The 22,534-nt window shown below is 53.3% G+C and overlaps 1 protein-coding gene across 1 annotated transcript in view; it reads left to right on the top strand.

The window, feature by feature from the left end:
- Positions 1–22,534, top strand: part of LOC140410410 (vitrin-like) — a 137,518-nt gene that overhangs the window by 80,462 nt on the left and 34,522 nt on the right. Inside the window, exons 7-10 of the mRNA XM_072498479.1 lie at positions 1,264–1,479; positions 20,046–20,084; positions 20,189–20,248; positions 20,350–20,412. Of these exons, the coding sequence (XP_072354580.1) occupies positions 1,264–1,479; positions 20,046–20,084; positions 20,189–20,248; positions 20,350–20,412 (378 nt within the window). The remainder of the gene's footprint in view (positions 1–1,263; positions 1,480–20,045; positions 20,085–20,188; positions 20,249–20,349; positions 20,413–22,534) is intronic.

A 22,534-nucleotide genomic window follows, 5' to 3' on the forward strand; every position in this document is an offset into this window, starting at 1 on the left:
TATTTGAGGATAGAGCTCAGACCCGTCAGTCCTGGTCTGTGTTGAGAGAACTGCATGTGGACTGGGTGAGTGTGGGATATGTATGGGGAGGATGCTTCAGTCTCCCTGTGCATAGAAATCAAGGAAATAGCATCCATGTTTCCCACATTACCCTGTGATCTGGTGTTAGCACGATGGGCTAAATGGCTTACTGTTCTACTATAAAATTATAAGACATAGGAGCAGGAGTAAGCCATTCGACCCATCGAGTCTGTTCTGCAGTCAATGAGGTCCCAATTCATCTGATGTGATAATCCCCAACACCACATTCCCATCTTATCCCCATATTCCTTGATTCCCTTACTGATTACTTTGAACACTATGCTCAGTTCTGGCCAGTCCCACCTTGATGGGGAGGGGAATATTTATGTGATGGGGAAGAGGGAATATTTATGTGATGGGGAAGAGGGAGTACTTATGTGATGGGGAAGAGGGAATATTTATGTGATGGGGAAGAGGGAATATTTATGTGATGGGGAAGGGGGAATATTTATGTGATGGGGAAGAGGGAATATTTATGTGATGGGGAAGGGGGAATATTTATGTGATGGGGAGGGGGATATTTATGTGATGGGGAGGGGGAATATTTATGTGATGGGGAGGGGGAATATTTATGTGATAGGAAAGGGGGAATATTTATATGATTGGGAAGGGGGAATATTTATGTGATGGGGAGAGGGAATATTTATGTGATGGGAAAGGGGGAATATTTATGTGATGGGGAGGGGAATATTTATGTGATGGGGAAGGGGGAATATTTATGTGATGGGGCGGGGGGAATATTTATGTGATGGGGAGGGGGGAATATTTATGTGATGGGGAGGGGGAATATTTATGTGATGGGAAAGGGGGAATATTTATGTGATGGGGAGGGGAATATTTATGTGATGGGGAGGGGGAATATTTATGTGATGGGGAGTGGGGGATATTTATGTGATGGGGCGGGGGGAATATTTATGTGATGGGAAAGGGGAATATTTATGTGATGGGGAGGGGGAATATTTATGTGATGGGGAGGAGGGAATATTTATGTGATGGGGAAAGGGGAATATTTATGTGATGGGGAGGGGGAATATTTATGTGATGGCGGGGGTGGGGGTGGGGGGGGGGGGGTCATTTGAAAAGGCCATGAGGGGAAAATACCTTTTTGATTATACCTGACTTTGCAAAAAAGGACACAATATGAATCTGTTTCTTTTCTGGGTGATGGGGTATTTTATACAGGGAAGCTGAAGACCACCAATGCACCAGCTCCCACTTCCACAGCCACAGCTCCCCAACCAACCAGCAGTACTACCACACGGCAGGCTGCAACATCTCAGCAAGTTAAACGTGAAGCCACCACCACCAAACGGCTTGAGCCAAGGACCATCGTACCAAGCAGAACGTCAGGGCAGCCTGCCCCCACTCAGCCATTCATGTTTGAACTGAGGGATGCAGGTTAGTGGCACTGGGGGAATGGTTCAGGAAGTCTGTCACTGCTTCAGAAGATAGCTGCGGATCTTGAAGGAAAGTTGGCCAAGAGCTAGATTATTTCCATCCAATGTCTGGGCTCTGATGGTAGCCTGGTGGAGTATTGTTTTTTTTTTAAATATTTTATTGAAAATTTTCGGTCAACCATCACAGTACATTGTGTATCCTTTACGCAATAATATAACAGTATAAATAACAATGACCTGTTTTATAAACAAAGAATAAATAATATATAACAAAAACGAAAACTAAAACTAAGTGGCAACTGCCTTGTCTCAGATCAACACTTTCCAAAAATATGATTTAACAGTCCAATATACAATTATTTATCGCAACGACCTATACATATTATACATATATATTAACAACCCTGAGAGTCCTTCTGGTTCCTACTCCCCCCCCCCCACCCACCCCCGGGCTGCTGCTGCTACCTTCTTCTTTTCCATTCCCTCTATCTTTTTTTCAATTAAATATTTTATTGAAAATTTTTGGTCAACCAACACAGTACATTGTGCATCCTTTACACAATATTATAACAACACAAATAACAATGACCTATTTTATAAACAAAAAATGAATAAATAATAAATAACAAAAATGAAAACTAGCCCTAATTGGCAATTGCCTTGTCACAAGTAACACTCTCCAAAAATATAATTTAACAGTCCAATATATAATTATCTGTAGCAACGACCTATACATACTATACAGTATATATTAACAACCCTGAGAGTCCTTCTGGTTCCTCCTCCCCCCCCCCCCCCCCCCCGCCCCCCCGATCCTGGGCTGCTGCTGCTGCCTTCTTTTTCCCATTCCGTCTATCTTTCTGCGAGGTATTCGACGAACGGTTGCCACCGCCTGGTGAACCCTTGAGCCGACCCCCTCAGGACGAACTTAATCCGCTCTAGCTTTATAAACCCCGCCATGTCATTTATCCAGGTCTCCACCCCCGGGGGCTTGGCTTCTTTCCACATTAGCAATATCCTGCGCCGGGCTACTAGGGACGCAAAGGCCAAAACATCGGCCTCTCTCGCCTCCTGCACTCCCGGCTCTTGTGCAACCCCAAATATAGCCAACCCCCAGCTTGGTTCGACCCGGACTCCTACTACTTTTGAAAGCACCTTTGTCACCCCCATCCAAAACCCCTGTAGTGCCGGGCATGACCAAAACATATGGGTATGATTCGCTGGGCTTCTCGAGCACCTCACACACCTATCCTCCACCCCAAAAAATTTACTGAGCCGTGCTCCAGTCATATGTGCCCTGTGTAATACCTTAAACTGAATCAGGCTTAGCCTGGCACACGAGGACGACGAGTTTACCCTGCTTAGGGCATCTGCCCACAGCCCCTCCTCGATCTCCTCCCCCAGCTCTTCTTCCCATTTCCCTTTTAGTTCATCTACCATAGTCTCCCCTTCGTCCCTCATTTCCCTATATATATCTGACACCTTACCATCCCCCACCCATGTCTTTGAGATCACTCTGTCCTGCACCTCTTGTGTCGGGAGCTGCGGGAATTCCCTCACCTGTTGCCTCGCAAAAGCCCTCAGTTGCATATACCTGAATGCATTCCCTTGGGGCAACCCATATTTCTCGGTCAGCGCTCCCAGACTCGCGAACTTCCCATCCACAAACAGATCTTTCAGTTGTGTTATTCCTGCTCTTTGCCACATTCCATATCCCCCATCCATTACCCCCGGGGCAAACCTATGATTGTTTCTTATCGGGGACCCCCCGAAGGCTCCAGTCTTTCCCCTATGCCGTCTCCACTGTCCCCAAATCTTCAGTGTAGCCACCACCACCGGGCTTGTGGTGTAGTTCCTCGGTGAGAACGGCAATGGGGCTGTCACCATAGCCTGTAGGCTAGTCCCCCTACAGGACGCCCTCTCTAATCTCTTCCACGCCGCTCCCTCCTCCTCTCCCATCCACTTACTCACCATTGAAATATTAGCGGCCCAATAATACTCACTTAGGCTCGGTAGTGCCAGCCCCCCCCTATCCCTGCTACGCTGTAAGAATCCCTTCCTCACTCTTGGGGTCTTCCCGGCCCACACAAAACCCATGATGCTCTTTTCAATCCTTTTAAAAAAAGCCTTCGTGATCACCACCGGGAGGCACTGAAACACAAAGAGGAATCTCGGGAGGACCACCATCTTAACCGCCTGCACCCTCCCTGCCAGTGACAGGGATACCATATCCCATCTCTTGAAATCCTCCTCCATCTGTTCCACCAACCGCGTTAAATTTAACCTATGCAATGTGCCCCAATTCTTAGCTATCTGGATCCCCAGGTAACGAAAGTCCCTTGTTACCTTCCTCAACGGTAGGTCCTCTATTTCTCTACTCTGCTCCCCTGGATGCACCACAAACAACTCACTTTTCCCCATGTTCAATTTATACCCTGAAAAATTCCCAAACTCCCCAAGTATCCGCATTATTTCTGGCATCCCCTCCGCCGGGTCCGCCACGTATAGTAGCAAATCGTCCGCATACAAAGATACCCGGTGTTCTTCTCCTCCCCTAAGTACTCCCCTCCACTTCTTGGAACCCCTCAACCCCCAGGGGCTCAATCGCCAGTGCAAACAATAATGGGGACAGAGGGCATCCCTGCCTTGTCCCTCTATGGAGCCGAATATATGCAGATCCCCGTCCATTCGTGACCACGCTCGCCACTGGGGCCCTATACAACAGCTGCACCCATCTAACATACCCCTCTCCAAAACCAAATCTCCTCAACACCTCCCACAAATAATCCCACTCCACTCTATCAAATGCTTTCTCGGCATCCATCGCCACTACTATCTCCGTTTCTCCCTCTGGTGGGGCCATCATCATTACCCCTAACAACCTCCGTATATTCGTGTTCAGCTGTCTTCCCTTCACAAACCCAGTTTGGTCCTCGTGGACCACCCCCGGGACACATTCCTCTATTCTCATTGCCATTACCTTGGCCAGGACCTTGGCATCTACATTTAGGAGGGAAATAGGTCTATAGGACCCGCATTGTAGCGGGTCCTTTTCCTTCTTTAAGAGAAGCGATATCGTTGCTTCAGACATAGTCGGGGGCAGTTGTCCCCTTTCCTTTGACTCATTAAAGGTCCTCGTCAGTACCGGGGCGAGCAAGTCCACATATTTTCTATAGAATTCGACTGGGAATCCATCCGGTCCCGGGGCCTTTCCCGCCTGCATGCTCCTAATTCCTTTCACCACTTCTTCTACCTCGATCTGTGCTCCCAGTCCCACCCTTTCCTGCTCTTCCACCTTGGGAAATTCCAGCCGATCCAAGAAGCCCATCATTCTCTCCCTCCCATCCGGGGGTTGAGCTTCATATAATTTTTTATAAAATGTCTTGAACACTCCATTCACTCTCTCCGCTCCCCGCTCCATCTCTCCTTCCTCATCCCTCACTCCCCCTATTTCCCTCGCTGCTCCCCTTTTCCTCAATTGGTGTGCCAGCAACCTGCTCGCCTTCTCCCCATATTCGTACTGTACACCCTGTGCCTTCCTCCATTGTGCCTCTGCAGTGCCTGTAGTCAGCAAGTCAAATTCTACATGTAGCCTTTGCCTTTCCCTGTACAGTCCCTCCTCCGGTGCTTACGCATATTATCTGTCCACCCTCAAAAGTTCTTGCAGCAACCGCTCCCGTTCCTTACTCTCCTGCTTCCCTTTATGTGCCCTTATTGATATCAGCTCCCCTCTAACCACCGCCTTCAACGCCTCCCAGACCACTCCCACCTGGACCTCCCCATTATCATTGAGTTCCAAGTACTTTTCAATGCACCCCCTCACCCTTAGACACACCCCCTCATCTGCCATTAGTCCCATGTCCATTCTCCAGGGTGGGCACCCTCCTGTTTCCTCCCCTATCTCCAAGTCCACCCAGTGTGGAGCGTGATCCGAAATGGCTATAGCCGTATACTCCGTTCCCCTCACCTTCGGGATCAATGCCCTACCCAGCACAAAAAAGTCTATTCGCGAGTAGACTTTATGGACATAGGAGAAAAACGACAACTCCTTACTCCTAGGTCTGCTAAATCTCCACGGGTCTACACCTCCCATCTGCTCCATAAAATCTTTAAGTACCTTGGCTGCTGCCGGCCTCCTTCCAGTCCTGGACTTCGACCTATCCAGCCCTGGTTCCAACACCGTATTAAAATCTCCCCCCATTATCAGCTTTCCCATCTCTAGGTCCGGAATGCGTCCTAGCATCCGCCTCATAAAATTGGCATCATCCCAGTTCGGGGCATATACGTTTACCAAAACCACCGTCTCCCCCTGTAGTTTGCCACTCACCATCACGTATCTGCCCCCGTTATCCGCCACTATAGTCTTTGCCTCGAACATTACCCGCTTCCCCACTAATATAGCCACCCCCCTGTTTTTCGCATCTAGCCCCGAATGGAACACCTGCCCCACCCATCCTTTGCGTAGCCTAACCTGGTCTATCAGTTTCAGGTGCGTTTCCTGTAACATAACCACATCTGCCTTAAGTTTCTTAAGGTGTGCGAGTACCCGTGCCCTCTTTATTGGCCCGTTCAGCCCTCTCACGTTCCACGTGATCAGCCGAGTTGGGGGGCTTCCTACCCCCCCCCCCCCCCCCCCTTGTCGATTAGCCATCACCTTTTTCCAGCTCCTCACCCGGTTCCCACGCAGCTGTATCTCCCCCAGGCGGTGCCCCCCCCCCGCCCATCCTCTCCCATACCAGCTCCCCCCTCTCCCCAGCAGCAGCAACCCAGTAATTCCCCCCTCCCACCCCCCCCCGCTAGATCCCCCGCTAGCGTAATTACTCCCCCCATGTTGCTCCCAGAAGTCAGCAAACTCTGGCTGACCTCGGCTTCCCCCCGTGACCTTGGCTCGCACCGTGCGACGCCCCCTCCTTCCTGCTTCTCTCTTCCCGCCATGATTATCATAGCGCGGGAACCAAGCCCGCGCTTCTCCCTTGGCCCCGCCCCCAATGGCCAACGCCCCATCTCCTCCTCCTCCCCCCATCACCACCTGTGGGAGAGAGAAAAGTTACCACATCGCAGGATTAGTACATAAAACCCCTCTTTGCCCCCCACATTCGCCCCACCACTTTGTTCGAACGTTCTTTTTAATAACCCGCTCATTCCAGTTTTGCTTCCACAATAAAAGTCCACGCTTCATCCGCCGTCTCAAAGTAGTGGTGCCTCCCTCGATATGTGACCCACAGTCTTGCCGATTGCAGCATTCCAAATTTTATCTTCTTTTTATGAAGCACCGCCTTGGCCCGATTAAAGCTCGCCCTCCTTCTCGCCACCTCCGCACTCCAGTCTTGATAAACGCGGATCACCGCGTTCTCCCATTTACTGCTCCGAGTTTTCTTCGCCCATCTAAGGACCATTTCTCTATCCTTAAAACGGAGGAATCTCACCACTATGGCTCTGGGAATTTCTCCTGCTCTCGATCCTCGCGCCATCCTCGTGGTAGTTTAGCACAGTGGGCTAAACAGCTGGCTTGTAATGCAGAACAAGGCCAGCAGCACAGGTTCAATTCCCCTACTGGCCTCCCCGAACAAGCGCAGGAATGTGGCGAATGAGGGGCCTTTTCACAGTAACTTCATTGAAGCCTACTCGTGACAATAAGTGATGATTATTATTATAAGGGCAGCACGGTAGCACAAGTGATTAGCACTGTGGCTTCACAGCGCCAGGGTCCCAGGTTCGATTCCCCGCTGGGTCACTGTCTGTGCGGAGTTTGCACGTTCTCCCCGTGTCCGCGTGGGTTTCCTCCGGGTGCTCCGGTTTCCTCCCACAGTCCAAAGACGTGCAGGTTAGGTGGATTGGCCATGCTAAATTACCCGTAGTGTCCATAAGGGTTGGGAGGGGTTGTTGGGTTGCGGGGATGAGGTGGAAGTGAGGGATTAATGTGGGTCGGTGCGGATTCGATGGGCCGGGTGGCCTCCTTCTGCACTGTATGTTCTATGTAATCACTCGGTATGCTCCCTCCACCTCCAACGGACCCGCCGGGGCCTCCGCTCCCATTAACGAGTGCAGCATCGTGCTCACATATGCCCCGACGTCCGCTCCCTCCACACCTTCAGGAAGACCAAGAATCCTCAGGTTGTTCCTCCTTGCGTTGTTTTCCAGTGCCTCCAACCTTTCCACACATCGTTTCTGATGTGCCTCCTGCGTCTCCGTCTTCACCACCAGGCCCTGTATGTCGTCCTCATTCTCGGCTGCCTTTGCCTTCACGACCCGAAGCTCCCGCTCCTGGGTCTTTTGTTCCTCCTTTAGCCCTTCGATCGCCTGTAGTATCGGGGCCAACAGCTCTTTCTTCATTTCCTTTTTGATCTCTTCCACACAGCATTTCAAGAACTCTTGTTGTTCAGGGCCCCATGTTAAACTGCCATCTCCCGACGCCATCTTGGTTTTTGCTTGCCTTCCTTGCCGCTGTTCTAAAGGATCCACTGCAATCTGGCCACTTTCTCCTCCTTTTTCCATCCGTATCCAGGGGGGATTCCCTTCTGGTTTACCGCACAGTGTTTTTAGCCGTCAAAATTGCCGTTGGGGCTCCTATCAAGAGCCCAAAAGTCCGTTTCACAGGGAGCTGCCGAAACGTGCGACTCAGCTGGTCATCGCCGCACCCGGAAGTCCCATTCCCTCTATCTTTCTGTGAGGTATTCGACAAACGGTTGCCACCGCCTGGTGAACCCTTGAGCCGATCCCCTTAGGACGAACTTAATCCGTTCCAGCTTTATAAACCCTGCCATGTCATTTATCCAGGTCTCCACCCCCGGGGGCTTGGCTTCCTTCCACATCAACAGTATCCTGCGCCGGGCTACTAGGGACGCAAAGGCCAAAACATCGGCCTCTCTCTCCTCCTGTACTCCCGGCTCTTGTGCAACCCCGAATATAGCCAACCCCCAGCTTGGTTCGACCTGGACCCCCACTACTTTCGAAAGCACCTTTGTCACCCCCACCCAGAACTCCTGTAGTGCCGGACATGACCAGAACATGTGGGTGTGATTCGCTGGGCTTCTCGAGCATCTCGCACACCTATCCTCTACCCCAAAAAATTTACTGAGCCGTGCTCCAGTCATATGCGCCCTGTGTAACACCGTAAATTGAATCAGGCTTAGCCTGGCACACGAGGACGATGAGTTTACCCTACTTAGGGCATCCGCCCACAGCCCCTCCTCAATCTCCTCCCCCAGCTCTTCTTCCCATTTCCCTTTCAGCTCATCTACCATAATCTCCCCCTCGTCCCTCATTTCCCTATATATATCTGACACCTTACCGTCCCCCACCCATGTCTTTGAGATCACTCTGTCCTGCACCTCATGCGTCGGGAGCTGCAGGAATTCCCTCACCTGTTGCCTCGCAAAAGCCCTCAGTTGCATATATCGGAATGCATTCCCTTGGGGCAACCCATATTTCTCGGTCAGCGCTCCCAGACTTGCGAACTTCCCATCCACAAACAGATCTTTCAGTTGCGTTACTCCTGCTCTTTGCCATATTCCAAATCCCCCATCCATTCTCCCCGGGGCAAACCTATGGTTATTTCTTATCGGGGACTCCACCAAGGTTCCCGTCTTTCCCTTATGCCGTCTCCACTGTCCCCAAATTTTCAAAGTCGCCACCACCACCGGGCTTGTGGTGTATTTCTTCGGTGAGAACGGCAATGGGGTCGTCACCATAGCTTGTAGGCTAGTCCCTCTACAGGACGCCCTCTCCAATCTCTTCCACGCCGCTCCCTCCTCTTCTCCCATCCACTTACTCACCATTGAGATATTGGCGGCCCAGTAGTACTCACTTAGGCTCGGTAGTGCCAGCCCCCCCCTATCCCTACTACGCTGTAAGAATCCCTTCCTCACTCTCGGGGTCTTCCCGGCCCACACAAAACTCATGATACTCTTTTCGATCCTTTTGAAAAAAGCCTTCGTAATCACCACCGGGAGATACTGAAACACAAAGAGGAATCTCGGGAGGACTACCATTTTAACCGCCTGCACCCTCCCTGCCAGTGACAGGGATACCATGTCCCATCTCTTGAAGTCCTCCTCCATTTGTTCCACCAATCGCGTTAAATTTAACCTATGCAATGTACCCCAATTCTTGGCTATCTGGATCCCCAAGTAACGAAAGTCCCTTGTTACCTTCCTCAGCGGAAAGTCCTCTATTTCTCTGCTCTGCTCCCCTGGATGCACCACAAACAACTCACTTTTCCCCATGTTCCGTTTATATCCTGAGAATTCTCCAAACTCCCGAAGTGTCCGCATTATCTCTGGCATCCCCTCCGCCGGGTCCGCTACATATAACAACAAATCATCCGCATACAGAGATACCCGGTGTTCTTCTCCTCCTCTAAGTACTCCCCTCCACTTCTTGGAACCCCTCAATGCTATTGCCAGGGGCTCAATCGCCAGTGCAAACAATAATGGGAACAGAGGGCATCCCTGCCTTGTCCCTCTATGGAGCCGAAAGTATGCAGATCCCCGTCCATTCGTGACCACACTCGCCACTGGGGCCCTATACAACAGCTGCACCCATCCAACATACTCATCTCCAAAACCAAATCTCCTCAGCACCTCCCACAGATAATCCCACTCCACTCTATCAAATGCTTTCTCGGCATCCATCGCCACCACTATCTCCGCTTCCCCCTCTGGTGGGGGCATCATCATTACCCCTAGCAGCCTCCGTATATTCGTATTCAGCTGTCTCCCCTTCACAAACCCAGTTTGGTCCTCATGGACCACCCTCGGGACACAATCCTCTATCCTCATTGCCATTACCTTGGCCAGAATCTTAGCGTCTACATTTAGGAGGGAAATAGGTCTATAGGACCCGCATTGCAGCGGGTCCTTTTCCTTCTTTAGGAGAAGCGATATCGTTGCCTCAGACATAGTCGGGGGCAGCTGTCCCCTTTCCTTTGCCTCATTAAAGGTCCTCATCAGTAGCGGGGCAAGCAAGTCCACATATTTCCTGTAAAATTCAACTGGGAATCCATCCGGTCCCGGAGCCTTCCCCGCCTGCATGCTCCTAATTCCTTTCATTTTTCTATTTCCTCTATTTCAATCTGTGCTCCCAGTCCCACCCTTTCCTGCTCCTCCACCTTGGGAAATTCCAGCCGGTCCAGAAAGCCCATCATTCTCTCCCTCCCATCCGGGGGTTGAGCTTCGTATAATTTTTTATAAAATGCCTTGAACACTCCATTCACTCTCTCCGCTCCCCGCTCCATCTCTCCTTCCTCATCCCTCACTCCCCCTATTTCCCTCGCTGCTCCCCTTTTCCTCAATTGGTGGGCCAGCAACCTGCTCGCCTTCTCCCCATATTCGTACTGTACACCCTGTGCCTTCCTCCACTGTGCCTCTGCAGTACCCGTTGTCAGCAAGTCAAATTCTACGTGTAGCCTTTGCCTTTCCCTGTACAGTCCCTCCTCCGGTGCCTCCGCATATTGCCTGTCCACCCTCAGAAGTTCTTGCAGCAACCGCTCCCGTTCCCTACTCTCCTGCTTTCCTTTATGTGCCCTTATTGATATCAGCTCCCCTCTAACCACTGCCTTCAGCGCCTCCCAGACCACTCCCACCTGGACCTCCCCATTATCATTGAGTTCCAAGTACTTTTCAATGCACCCCCTCACCCTTAGACACACCCCCTCATCTGCCATTAGTCCCATGTCCATTCTCCAGGGTGGGCGCCCTTCTGTTTCCTCCCCTATCTCCAAGTCCACCCAGTGTGGAGCGTGATCCGAAATGGCTATAGCCGTATACTCCGTTCCCCTCACCTTTGGGATCAACGCCCTTCCCAAAACAAAAAAGTCTATTCGCGAATAGACTTTGTGGACATAGGAGAAAAACGAAAACTCCTTACTCCTAGGTCTGCTAAATCTCCACGGGTCTACTCCTCCCATCTGCTCCATAAAATCTTTAAGCACCTTGGCTGCTGCCGGCCTCCTTCCAGTCCTGGACCTCGACCTGTCCAGCCCTGGTTCCAACACCGTATTGAAATCTCCCCCCATTACCAACTTTCCCACCTCTAGGTCTGGGATGCGTCCTAGCATACGCCTCATAAAATTGGCATCATCCCAGTTCGGGGCATATACGTTTACCAAAACCACCGTCTCCCCCCTGTAGTTTGCCACTCACCATCACGTATCTGCCCCCGTTATCCGCCACTATAGTCGGTGGAGTATTGTTAATGGAAGGTGATCAGTTATTGCCATTTCCTCTTGGAGCAAGGACCCAAGCAAGGATTAGGAAGTTGTAGACCCCAGGGTACTCATTTCACAATCATTTTGCACTGTGTTGGATTCGACACAGGGTCACAGGACAGAGGTTGGATCATCCACCTCTGAAACCGTCCAGCCTATGAATAACCACAGTTTGTACCAAAGGCATGTGACTGATTTTCACCTGTAAATTATTCAGCAGTAGAATTGGTAGCACCGCCCCCTCTGAGTCAGAAGGTTGTGAGTTCAAATACTGTGCCGGAGACCTGAGCACACAATCCAGACTGACATCCAGTGTAGTGCTGAGGGAGTGCTATACAGTCAGAGATGTTGGCCAGCATTCTCCTGCAGTCACGCTTCACGTTTCCCGCTGGCCGTGTAACCTTCGCTCACGGGTTTCCTGGCAGTGGTGGCTCCAATGGGAAATCCCGTTGACAAGCAGGGGAATATAGAGTCACGAGAAACACGCGGCTCGGAGGAGATATTCCACAGCCCCCGAACCAACCAGCAGTATGACCACATGGCAGGCTGGAACATCTCCGCAAGTTGGACGTGAAGGCACCATCGCCAAGCGGCTTGAGCCAAGGACCATCGTACTAAGCAGAACGTCAGGGCAGCCTGCCCTGTGGCTGTAAAAAAATCCCATGGCCATGTTCTGAAGGAGCTGCAGCTATTCAGATTGGAGTGTCGGCCATTATTGAAACTGTTCCTGTGATATTAGTTAGGAAGATGCGGCTATCACATTAATGCTTGTGGGAGCTGATTGCTGAGCACAAATAGGCTGCCCCCTCCCCCCACGTGACCTCCAGCACCTTGAAGAACGTGGTTGGAAAGTGGGGCGAAATTCTCCCCCAACGGCGGGATGCCCGCCGACTGGCGCCAAAGCCGGCGCAAATCAGACGGGCATCGCGCCGGCAAAAAGGTGCAGAAGTCTCCGCATCTTTGGCGGCCTAGCCCCAACATTGAGGGGCTAGGCCGACGCCGGAGGGATTTCCGCCCCGCCAGCTGGCGGAAATGGCGTTTGTTGCCCCGCCAGCTGGCACGGAAATGCGGCGCATGCGCGGGAGTGTCAGCGGCCGCTGTCAGTTTCCCCGCGCATGCGCGGGAGCGTCAGCGGCCGCCGAAAGTTTCCCGCGCATGCGCAGTGGGGAGAGTCTCTTCCGCCTCCGCCATGGTGGAGGCTGTAGCGGAGGCGGAAGGGAAAGAGTGCCCCCACGGCACAGGCCCGCCCGCGGATCGGTGGGCCCCGATCGCGGGCCAGGCCACCGTGGGGGCACCCCCCGGGGTCAGATCGCCCCGCGCCCCCCCCCAGGACCCCGGAGCCCGCCCACGCTGCCTGGTCCCGCCGGTAAATACCAGGTTTGATTTACGTCGGCGGGACAGGCAATTCCTGGGCGGGACTTCGGCCCATCCGGGCCGGAGAATCCAGCGGGGGGTCCCGCCAACCGGCGCGGCTGGATTCCCGCCCCCGCCCAATCTCCGGGAGCGGAGACTTCGGCGGGGGCGGGATTCACGGCGGCCAACGGCCATTCTCCGACCCGGCGGGGGGTCGGAGAATGACGCCCCAGATGTCCCGTAGAATCCTGGATTTATAATTTAAGGGTATGCCCTCGTGCTCTAGACGTTTTCTATTTATCAGAGAATCATAGAATCTACGACACGGAGACAGGCCCTTCGCCCAAACTGGTCCATGCCAACAAAAAGCTCATCTAAGCTAACCCCATTTGCCTGCATTTGGCCCATATCCCTCTAAACCTTTCCTATCCATGTATCTGTCCAAATGCCTTTTAAATGTTGTCAATGTCCCTGCCTCAACCGCTTCCTCCGGCAGCTCATTCCACATACGTACCACCCTCTGTGAAAAAACGTTGCTCCTCAGGTTCCCATTAATTCTTTCCCCTCTTAACTTAAACCTATGTCCTCTGATGCACAATCAATTGCACAAAGACGCAGATTGGGTATTTATTACAGTCAGATGCGTGGCCTCCTGCTGCAGCTGGCGAAATGGCAGGGCACTGGAGGTCATGCATATTTATACAGTCCTCCGTGGGTGGAGCCAGCCGGCAGGGGCTACCGGCGAACCTGTAGTGCAGGTCCTACCTTACATCTCCTATTACAGTGGTTCACCACATTCACCCCCTGTTAAAAATGAGTCCGGCGGGTGTGACGTGAAACTATATACAATTAGTGCAATTATGTACAGTGCTAAGAAGAAAAAAAAAGAAAAGTCCATGTTGACGGTCCGGAGTCCATCAAAGGTTCAGCCGATCCGGTGCTTTGGTGCTTCATTGGGAGCGGCGTAACGGTGGCGGCAAATTCGGTGCTGGCGGTGGTGGAGGTGGCACCGATGGTGGTGGTGGCGGTGCTGATGCTGGCCAGTCATCGGGGATCTCCGGGAGCGTGCCGAAATCCTCTTCGTCCTCTTGTGTGGAAAGGGGGGGGGGTCTGGTGGGGTCAGTGTTGGCAGCGCGGTGGGAGTGGGGGGGGGGCGCATGGGTGGGGGAGTGTGTTGGGGTGGAACCTGATGGTGCCAGGTCCCTGAGTGAGACAGTATCTTGGCGGCTGTCGGGGAACTCCACGTAGGCATATTGGGGGTTGGCGTGGAGCAGGTGAACCCTGTCAACCAAGGGGTCCGCCTTGTGGAGTCGGACGTGCCTACTGAGAAGGATCTGTCTTGGAGCTGCGAGCCAAGTCGGGAGCAACACCCCGGATGTGGACTTCCTGGGGAAGGTAAAAACACGTTCGTGGGGTGTGTTATTAGTGGCGGTGCACAATAGTGACCGGATGGAGTGTAGAGCGTCAGGGAGGACTTCCTGCCAGCGAGAGGCTGGGTGTTTCCTGGACCATAGGGCCAGCTGGACGGCCCTCCAAACCGTCCCATTCTCCCGTTCTACTTGCCCGTTTCCCCGGGGGTTGTAGCTGGTTGTCCTGCTGGAGGCGATACCCCTGCTGAGCAGGAACTGAAGCAGCTCATCGCTCATTAATGAGGATCACCTGTCACTGTGGATGTAGGCGGGGAAACCGAACAGAGCGAAGATGATGCTGAGGGCCTTGATGATGGTGGCAGACGTCATATCGGGGCATGGGATGGCGAAGGGGAATCTGGAGTACTCATCGACCACACTGAGAATGTACGTGTTACGGTCGGTGGAAGGGAGGTGCCCTTTGAAATCCACGCTGAGGCGTCCAAAGGGGCGGGAAGCTTTCACCAGGCGTGCACGGTCTGGCCGGTAGAAGTGCGTCTTGCACTCCGCACAGACCTGGCAGTCCCTGGTGACTGTCCTTACTTCCTCGACAGAGTAGGGCAGATTGCGAACTTTGGCCAGATGGTACAATCGAGTGACCCCCGGGTGACAAAGGCTGTCGTGTAGGGCCCGGGAGAGGGCGTCCTGGGGGCTCGTTGAGTTTACCGGGGCGATACAAAATCTCGTAATTATAGGTGGAGAGCTCGATTCTCCACCGCAAGATTTTATCATTTTTGATCTTGCCCCGCTGTGTGTTATTGAACATGAAGGCTACCGACCGTTGGTCAGTGAGGAGAGTTAATCTCTTACCGGCCTGGTAATGCCTCCAATGCCGCACAGCTTCAACGATAGCTTGGGCCTCCTTTTCGACGGATGAGTGTCGAATTTCAGAGGCATGAAGGGTGCAGGAAAAGAATGCCACGGGTCTGCCTGCCTGGTTTAGAGTGGCGGCAAGGGCGACGTCTGAAGCGTCGCTTTCTACTTGGAAAGGCAGTGACTCGTCCACTGCGCGCATCCCGGCCTTGGCGATGTCTGCTCTGGTGCGGGCGAAAGCATGTTGTGCCTCGGCCGCAAGGGGGAATTAGGTGGACTGAATGAGGGCCTTGGGCGACATTCTCCGACCCCCCCGCTGGGTCGGAGAAATGCCGGGGGCTGGCGTGAATCCCGCCCCCGCCGGTTGCCGAAGTCTCCAGCACTGGATATTCGGCGGGGGCGGGAATCGCGCCGCGCCGGTTGGCGGGCCCCCCCGCTCGATTCTCCGGCCCGGATGGGCTGAAGTCCCGCCGCTAAATTGCCTGTCCCGCCGGCGTAAATTAAATCACCTACCTTACCGGCGGGACAAGGCGGCGCGGGCGGGATCCAGGGTCCTGTGGGGGGCACGGGGCGATCTGACCCCGGGGGGGTGCCCCCACGGTGGCCTGGCCCGCGATCGGGGCCCACCGATCCGCGGGCGGGCCTGTGCCGTGGGGGCACTCTTTCCCTTCCGCCTCCGCCACGGTCTCCACCATGGCGGAGGCGGAAGAGACTCCCTCCACTGCGCATGCGCGGGAATGCTGTCAGAGGCCGCTGACGCTCCCGCGCATGCGCCGCCCGGGGATGTCATTTCCGCGCCAGCTGGCGGGGCAACAAAGGCCGTTTCCGCCAGCTGGCGGGGCGGAAATTCCTCCGGCATCAGCCTAGCCCCTCAATGTTGGGGCTCGGCCCCCAAAGATGCGGAGCATTCCACACCTTTGGGGCGGCGCGATGCCCGTCTGATTGGCGCCGTTTTGGGCGCCAGTCGGCGGACATTGCGCCATTTCCAGAGAATATCGCCCCTTGGCCGCATAGTTTGGGACCCACTGGGCGTAGTAGGAAAAGAACCCCAGGCAGCGTTTGAGGGCCTTGGGGTAGTGGGGGAAGGGTAGTTCCATGACGGGGCGCATGCGCTCAGGGTCGGGCCCGAGAAGTCCGTTTTGGACTACATAGCCGAGAATGGCTAACCGGGTCATGCTGAACACACACTTCTCTTCGTTGTAGGTCAGGTTGAGAAGAGTGGCAGTGCGGAGGAATTTATCGAGGTTGGCATCGTGGTCCTGCTGGTCATGGCCGCAGATGGTGACATTATCTAAGTACGGAAAGGTGGCCGGCAAACCGTACTGGTCGGCCATTCGGTCCGTTGCCCTTTGGGAGAGCGAGACCCCATTTGTGACACTGAAAGGGACCCTAAGGAAGTGGTAGAGGCGACCGTCCGCCTCGAAGGCAGTGTATGGATGGTCCGACTTCCGGATGAGGAGCTGGGGGTAGGCGGATTTCAGGTCGATTGTTGAGAAGACCCGGTACTGCGCAATCTGATTGACCATATCAGATATGCGTGGGAGCGGGTACGCGTCGAGCTGCGTGTACCGATTGATGGTCTGGCTGTAATCCACGACCATCCTGTGTTTATCCCCAGTTTTAACCACTACCGCTTGGGCTCTCCAGGGGCTGTTGCTGGCCTGGATAATACCCTCCTTAAACAGCCGCTGGACTTCGGACCTGATGAAGGTCTTGTCCTGGGTGCTGTACCGTCTGCTCCTGGTGGCAACGGGCTTGCAATCCGCAGTTAGATTGGCAAAAAGGGAGGAGGGATCGACCTTGAGGGTCGTGAGGCCGCAAACGGTAAGGGGGGTAAGGGCCCGCCGAATTTGAGGGTGAGGCTCTGGAGATTGCACTGGAAGTCCAGACCCAACAGGTGTGCAGCGCAGAGATTAGGAAGGACATAGGGGTGGAAGTTGCTAAATTCTATGCCCTGGACAGTGAGGGTGACTGTACAAAAGCCTCGGATCGGGACCGAGTGGGATCCGGAGGCTCGGGAGATCCTTTGATTGGCAATGTGGACCGTGAGGGAGCAGTGCCTTACCGTATCTGGGTGAACGAAGCTTTCGGTGCTCCCGGAGTCCAGCAGGCACGAGGTCCCGTGGCCGTTGATTTTCACCGTCGTCGACGCGGTGGCCAGGTTGTGCGGACGAGATTGGTGCAGCGTCATCGAAGCGAGCTGCGGGTAGTCGGCGGAGGCTTCGGATGGCGAGCGTGTGCGGTTCCGATCTCGGGATGTCCGGAGACCCTGTGGGGGACAAGATGGCGGCGCCCTTGGTGAGCACATTGCGGGGTCGGGACAAGATGGCGGCGCCCATGAGGCCCACATGGCTGAAGGGGGACAAGATGGCGGTGCCCATTGGTCGCACATGGCCCCGGGAGGAGAAGATGGTGGCTCCCATTGTGCGTTTGGGGTGAGGGAGGGGGTGATAGCGGGCACGATCGCAGCGACTGCGCGGGCCTGGCACACAGCCGCGAAGTGGCCCTTCTTACTGCAGGCTTTACAAACGGCAGTGCGGGCCGGGCAGTGTTGGTGGGGGTGCTTCTGCTGACCGCAGAAGTAGCAGCGGGGACTCCGGAGTGCACGGATCGGTGTGCGGCGCAGGCGTATTGGGAAGGCAGGGCCCCAGCTGAGGAGGTCGTCGGCGGGGTACAGGATGGGTAGGAAGGGGTAGAAGGATGGGTAGCGCGGCGGGAGGGGTACGATTGTACGTTACGGGATGCGACCGTCATGGAGAGCGCCAAGGTTTTCGTCTCCGCCAGTTCGAGCGTGGCCCCTTCCAACAATCATTCTCGGATGCGGTCTGACGCAATCCCCGTCACGAAGGCATCGCGCATGAGGAGATTCGAGTGTTCGGCGGCCGTGACGGCCTGACAGTCACAGTCCCGGACGAGTGGAATTAGGGCCCGCCAGAAGTCTTCGATGGACTCACCAGGTCGTTGCGAGCGGGTGGCGAGTATATGCCTGGTGAAGAACGTGTTCGCCTTCTGAGCATAGTGTTCTTTAAGGAGTTCCATTGCTTTTGCGTAATTCGTGGCGTCTTGGATCAACGGGAACACGCTGGAGGACGTTTATCTTCTGAGTCTCCATTGGCGCGGGGGTCCGCAGCGTTGATGTAGGCCTCAAAACATGCTAGCCAGTGAGTAAAGTCTTTTCTGGCGTCGGGCGAGTGCGGATCCAGCTGCAGGCGATCGGGCTTAATTCGGATATCCATTCTGTGGAAAAATCTGACTGTAATAAATTGATGCATGATCAATTGCAGAAAGATGCAGATTGGGAATAACTGTGGCTTTATTACAGTCAGATGTGAGGCCTCCTGCTGCAGCTGGCGAAATGGCAGGGCACTGGAGGTCATGCATATTTATACAGTTCTCCATGGGCGGAGCCAGCCGGCAGGAGCTACCGGTGAACCTGTAGTGCAGATCCTACCTTACATCCCCTAATACAGTGGTTCACCACACCCTCTAAATCTCGATTCCCCAATCCTGGGAAAAAGGCTGAGTGTGTTCACCCTATCCATGACTCTCATGATCTTATACACTTCTATAAGATCACCCCTCAGACTCCTACGTTCCAAAGAAAAAGTGCTAACCTGCCTAATCTCTCCCTCTAACTCAGTCCCTTGACTCCTGGCAATATCCCTATAAATGCCTTATGCACTCTCTCCAGTTTAATAACATCTTTCCTGTAGCAAGGTGACCAAAACTGAACACAATACTCCAGGTGCAACCTCACCAAAGTCCTGAACAATTGCAACATAAATTCTCAACTTCTATACTCAATACTGATGAAGGCCAGCATGCCAAAAGCCTTCTTCACTGCCGTATCTACCTGTGCTCCACCTTTAGAGAACCGTGCACCTGAACTCCAAGGCCCCTCTGTTCCACGACACTCCCACCATTCACCGTGAAAGTCCTACCTTATCCTATTAACTCTTTTGATCATCACTTGGATCACCCCTTACTCTTCTGCATTCAAAGCAATACAAGCTTAGTCCATACAACCTGTCCTCATAATGTAACCCTTTTAGTTCAGGGGCGAGATTCCCCGACCCCCCGCCGGGTCGGAGAATCGCCGGGGGCTGGCGTGAATCCCGCCCCCGCCGGTTGCCGAAGTCTCGGGCACCGGAGATTCGGCGGGGGCGGGAATCGCGCCGCGCCGGTTGGCGGGCCCCCCCTGCGCGATTCTCCGGCCCGGATGGGCCGAAGTCCCGCTGCTAGAATGCCTGATATCATTCTGGTGAATCTGTAACCCCTGTACCCTCTGCGAGGTCCATATGTCCTTCCTGAAGTGCAGTATCCGGACTGATCGCAGTGCGCTAACCGGTGTACAGGATGTAGGTCACAGAAACAGTCTGACCAGTCCATGTTAGTGTATATGCTCCACATGTGACACATCTTTTCTCATCTAATTCTACCATCGTAATCCTTCATTCCCTTTTCCCTTGTAAGTTCGTGCAGTAACCCCTTCGATGTATCTACACTATTCGTTCCATCCACTACCTATCCTTAGAGATCCAGACTGACAATCTTTTCCTGATATATATACTCGCACTTTCCTTGTATAATATTTGTAAATCTTCTCTGCGTCCTTTTCTGCACCTTGATATCCTTTTTATGATATGGCTACCAGAACTGTACTGAGTAATCTTAAGTGTTACATCCACCTATTTGGCCTCTGGGTTAAAGCCAACAATGTATTCACTCTTTTGATTACTGTTGGTACCATATCTACTGGTTTTTAATGAATTGTGTCAATTCCAGGTCACTTTCTCTCTCCACGTCTCCGAGGGCAGCAATCTGGTAGGCCGCTACTCAAATTACCGAGGCAATCTTTTTTTAAAATCGGTGTTGCGTGTTGCGGTAATACAAACTGCTGACTGACAGAGTGACGTTTTCCTTTCCAGCATTCCGAGGGCCAGCCATGTCTGAGTTCCCCAACAGGGACTATTCTCCGCCACACGCAGGTACCTGGCTCGCTCACTCCTACCGAAGTGCCGCTCCTCCTTTATCCAATTTGCACCGGATCGCACAGTGTAACGCTAACCCCTGCTTTTGTCACCACCAGGAGGACACCACCAGAAGCCAGCCATCGCTGTGCAGAGGATGGGCAGTTTGGGCGCTAGTCTTGGTACGTTCGGCCCACACACTTTAACAGCACGCTGGACAACTTCTTGCTTCTGCTACTCCAGAGGTCTTTTTTTTTCTTTTATTGCTCTCTTCCTCATTTTTCTCTCTCTTATTTTAAATCCTGCATTCCCTCTTTCTTTCTTTCACCTCGTTCCACTCTCCCTTCTTTTCTGATTACAGCCCTGTTGAACTCGAGTGACTGTTGTGCTATTGCGTAGTTACTGGGAAGTCTTGATCTATCAACAACCACTCTCAGGACACAACTCTTTCACATCCAGCTTTTACCAGACAGGACATGACCCAGTTCTGGGTGGCTGAGTGAGCCACTGGTGTGTATTCTCCAATCTCCCTTGCCGAATTCACTCCCCTGTTTCTGTTCCACAGGCCGCAGACAGCAGCAACACCTTCGGCAAGAGGCCATCACTCAGTGAAACCAGACAGGCCATTCCACCACCAAGGGCGTCATAGCTGAACCCAATCATGTTCCTATCAAACCTACCTGCCTTTCCTACGTTACAGAGCACTTTACAACCTTATTGGTTGGAAAGCGTTTTGGCCTGTTCTGAGGTCTGGAAAGGCGCTACACAAATGCAAGTCTTTCTTTCTGTTAAGCTTTCCGAACTCTCCCCATTCTTTCTAACATCTGCAAGTTCCCCTCCAAGTCACGCACTGTCCTGACTTGGAAATATATTGTTGATCCTTCTCTGTCGCTGGATCAGAATCCTGGAGCTCACTCCCTAACAGCATGTGGATGTACCTACACTTCATAGATTGCAGCCATCAGCCATTCACCACCACCTTCTCAAAGGCAATTAGGGATGGACAATAAATGCTGATTTACTTAGCAAAGTTTATATTTTTGAATGAAAAACATTGATGAACTGGTTTCAGGGCAGTTCCGTCATTGTGAGGAGATGCTGGTTGTGACAGATAAACCCTGGATCATTACCACTGAGAAAATAACTAGTTTTTGAAATCGTTCTCATGCTTTGAATCCTTAATTATTCTTGTGATAAAATGGAGCCTGTGTATTTGGGTATAGTTTGTGGAGGTTTTGTAGTTTCGAGTGTTTCAAAGGTCAGGCCAGTGGTGGAGCAGTTGAGTGGTCAGGCGGGGTAATCAGGTCAGGCGGGGTAATCAGGTCAGGCGGGGTAATCAGGTCAGGCGGGGTAATCAGGCGGAGTAATCAGGTCAGGCGGGGTAATCAGGTCAGGCGGGGTAATCAGGTCAGGCGGGGTAATCAGGCGGAGTAATCAGGTCAGGCGGGGTAATCAGGTCAGGCGGGGTAATCAGGTCAGGCGGGGTAATCAGGCGGAGTAATCAGGTCAGGCGGGGTAATCAGGTCAGGCGGGGTAATCAGGTCAGGCGGGGTAATCAGGCGGAGTAATCAGGTCAGGCGGGGTAATCAGGTCAGGCGGGGTAATCAGGTCAGGCGGGGTAATCAGGCGGAGTAATCAGGTCAGGCGGGGTAATCAGGTCAGGCGGGGTAATCAGGTCAGGCGGGGTAATCAGGTCAGGCGGGGTAATCAGGCGGAGTAATCAGGTCAGGCGGGGTAATCAGGTCAGGCGGAGTAATCAGGTCAGGCGGGGTAATCAGGTCAGGCGGGGTAATCAGGTCAGGCGGGGTAATCAGGTCAGGCGGGGTAATCAGGCGGAGTAATCAGGTCAGGCGGGGTAATCAGGTCAGGCGGAGTAATCAGGTCAGGCGGAGTAATCAGGTCAGGCGGGATAATTAGGTCAGGCGGGGTAGTCAGGTCAGGCGGGGTAGTCAGGTGGGGTAATCAGGTCAGGCGGAGTAATCAGGTCAGGCGGGGTAATCAGGTCAGGCGGGGTAGTCAGGCAGGGTAATCAGGTCAGGCGGGGTAATCAGGTCAGGCGGGGTAATCAGGTCAGGCGGGGTAGTCAGGTCAGGCGGGGTAGTCAGGTCAGGCGGGGTAATCAGGTCAGGCGGGGTAGTCAGGCGGGGTAATCAGGTCAGGCGGAGTAATCAGGTCAGGCGGGGTAATCAGGTCAGGCTGAGTAATCAGGTCAGGCGGAGTAATCAGGTCAGGCGGAGTAATCAGGTCAGGCAGGGTAATCAGGTCAGGCGGGGTAATCAGGTCAGGCGGGGTAGTCAGGCAGGG

The sequence above is a fragment of the Scyliorhinus torazame genome, chromosome 4 (assembly GCF_047496885.1).
Source record: "Scyliorhinus torazame isolate Kashiwa2021f chromosome 4, sScyTor2.1, whole genome shotgun sequence".
NCBI classification, from domain to species: domain Eukaryota; kingdom Metazoa; phylum Chordata; class Chondrichthyes; order Carcharhiniformes; family Scyliorhinidae; genus Scyliorhinus; species Scyliorhinus torazame.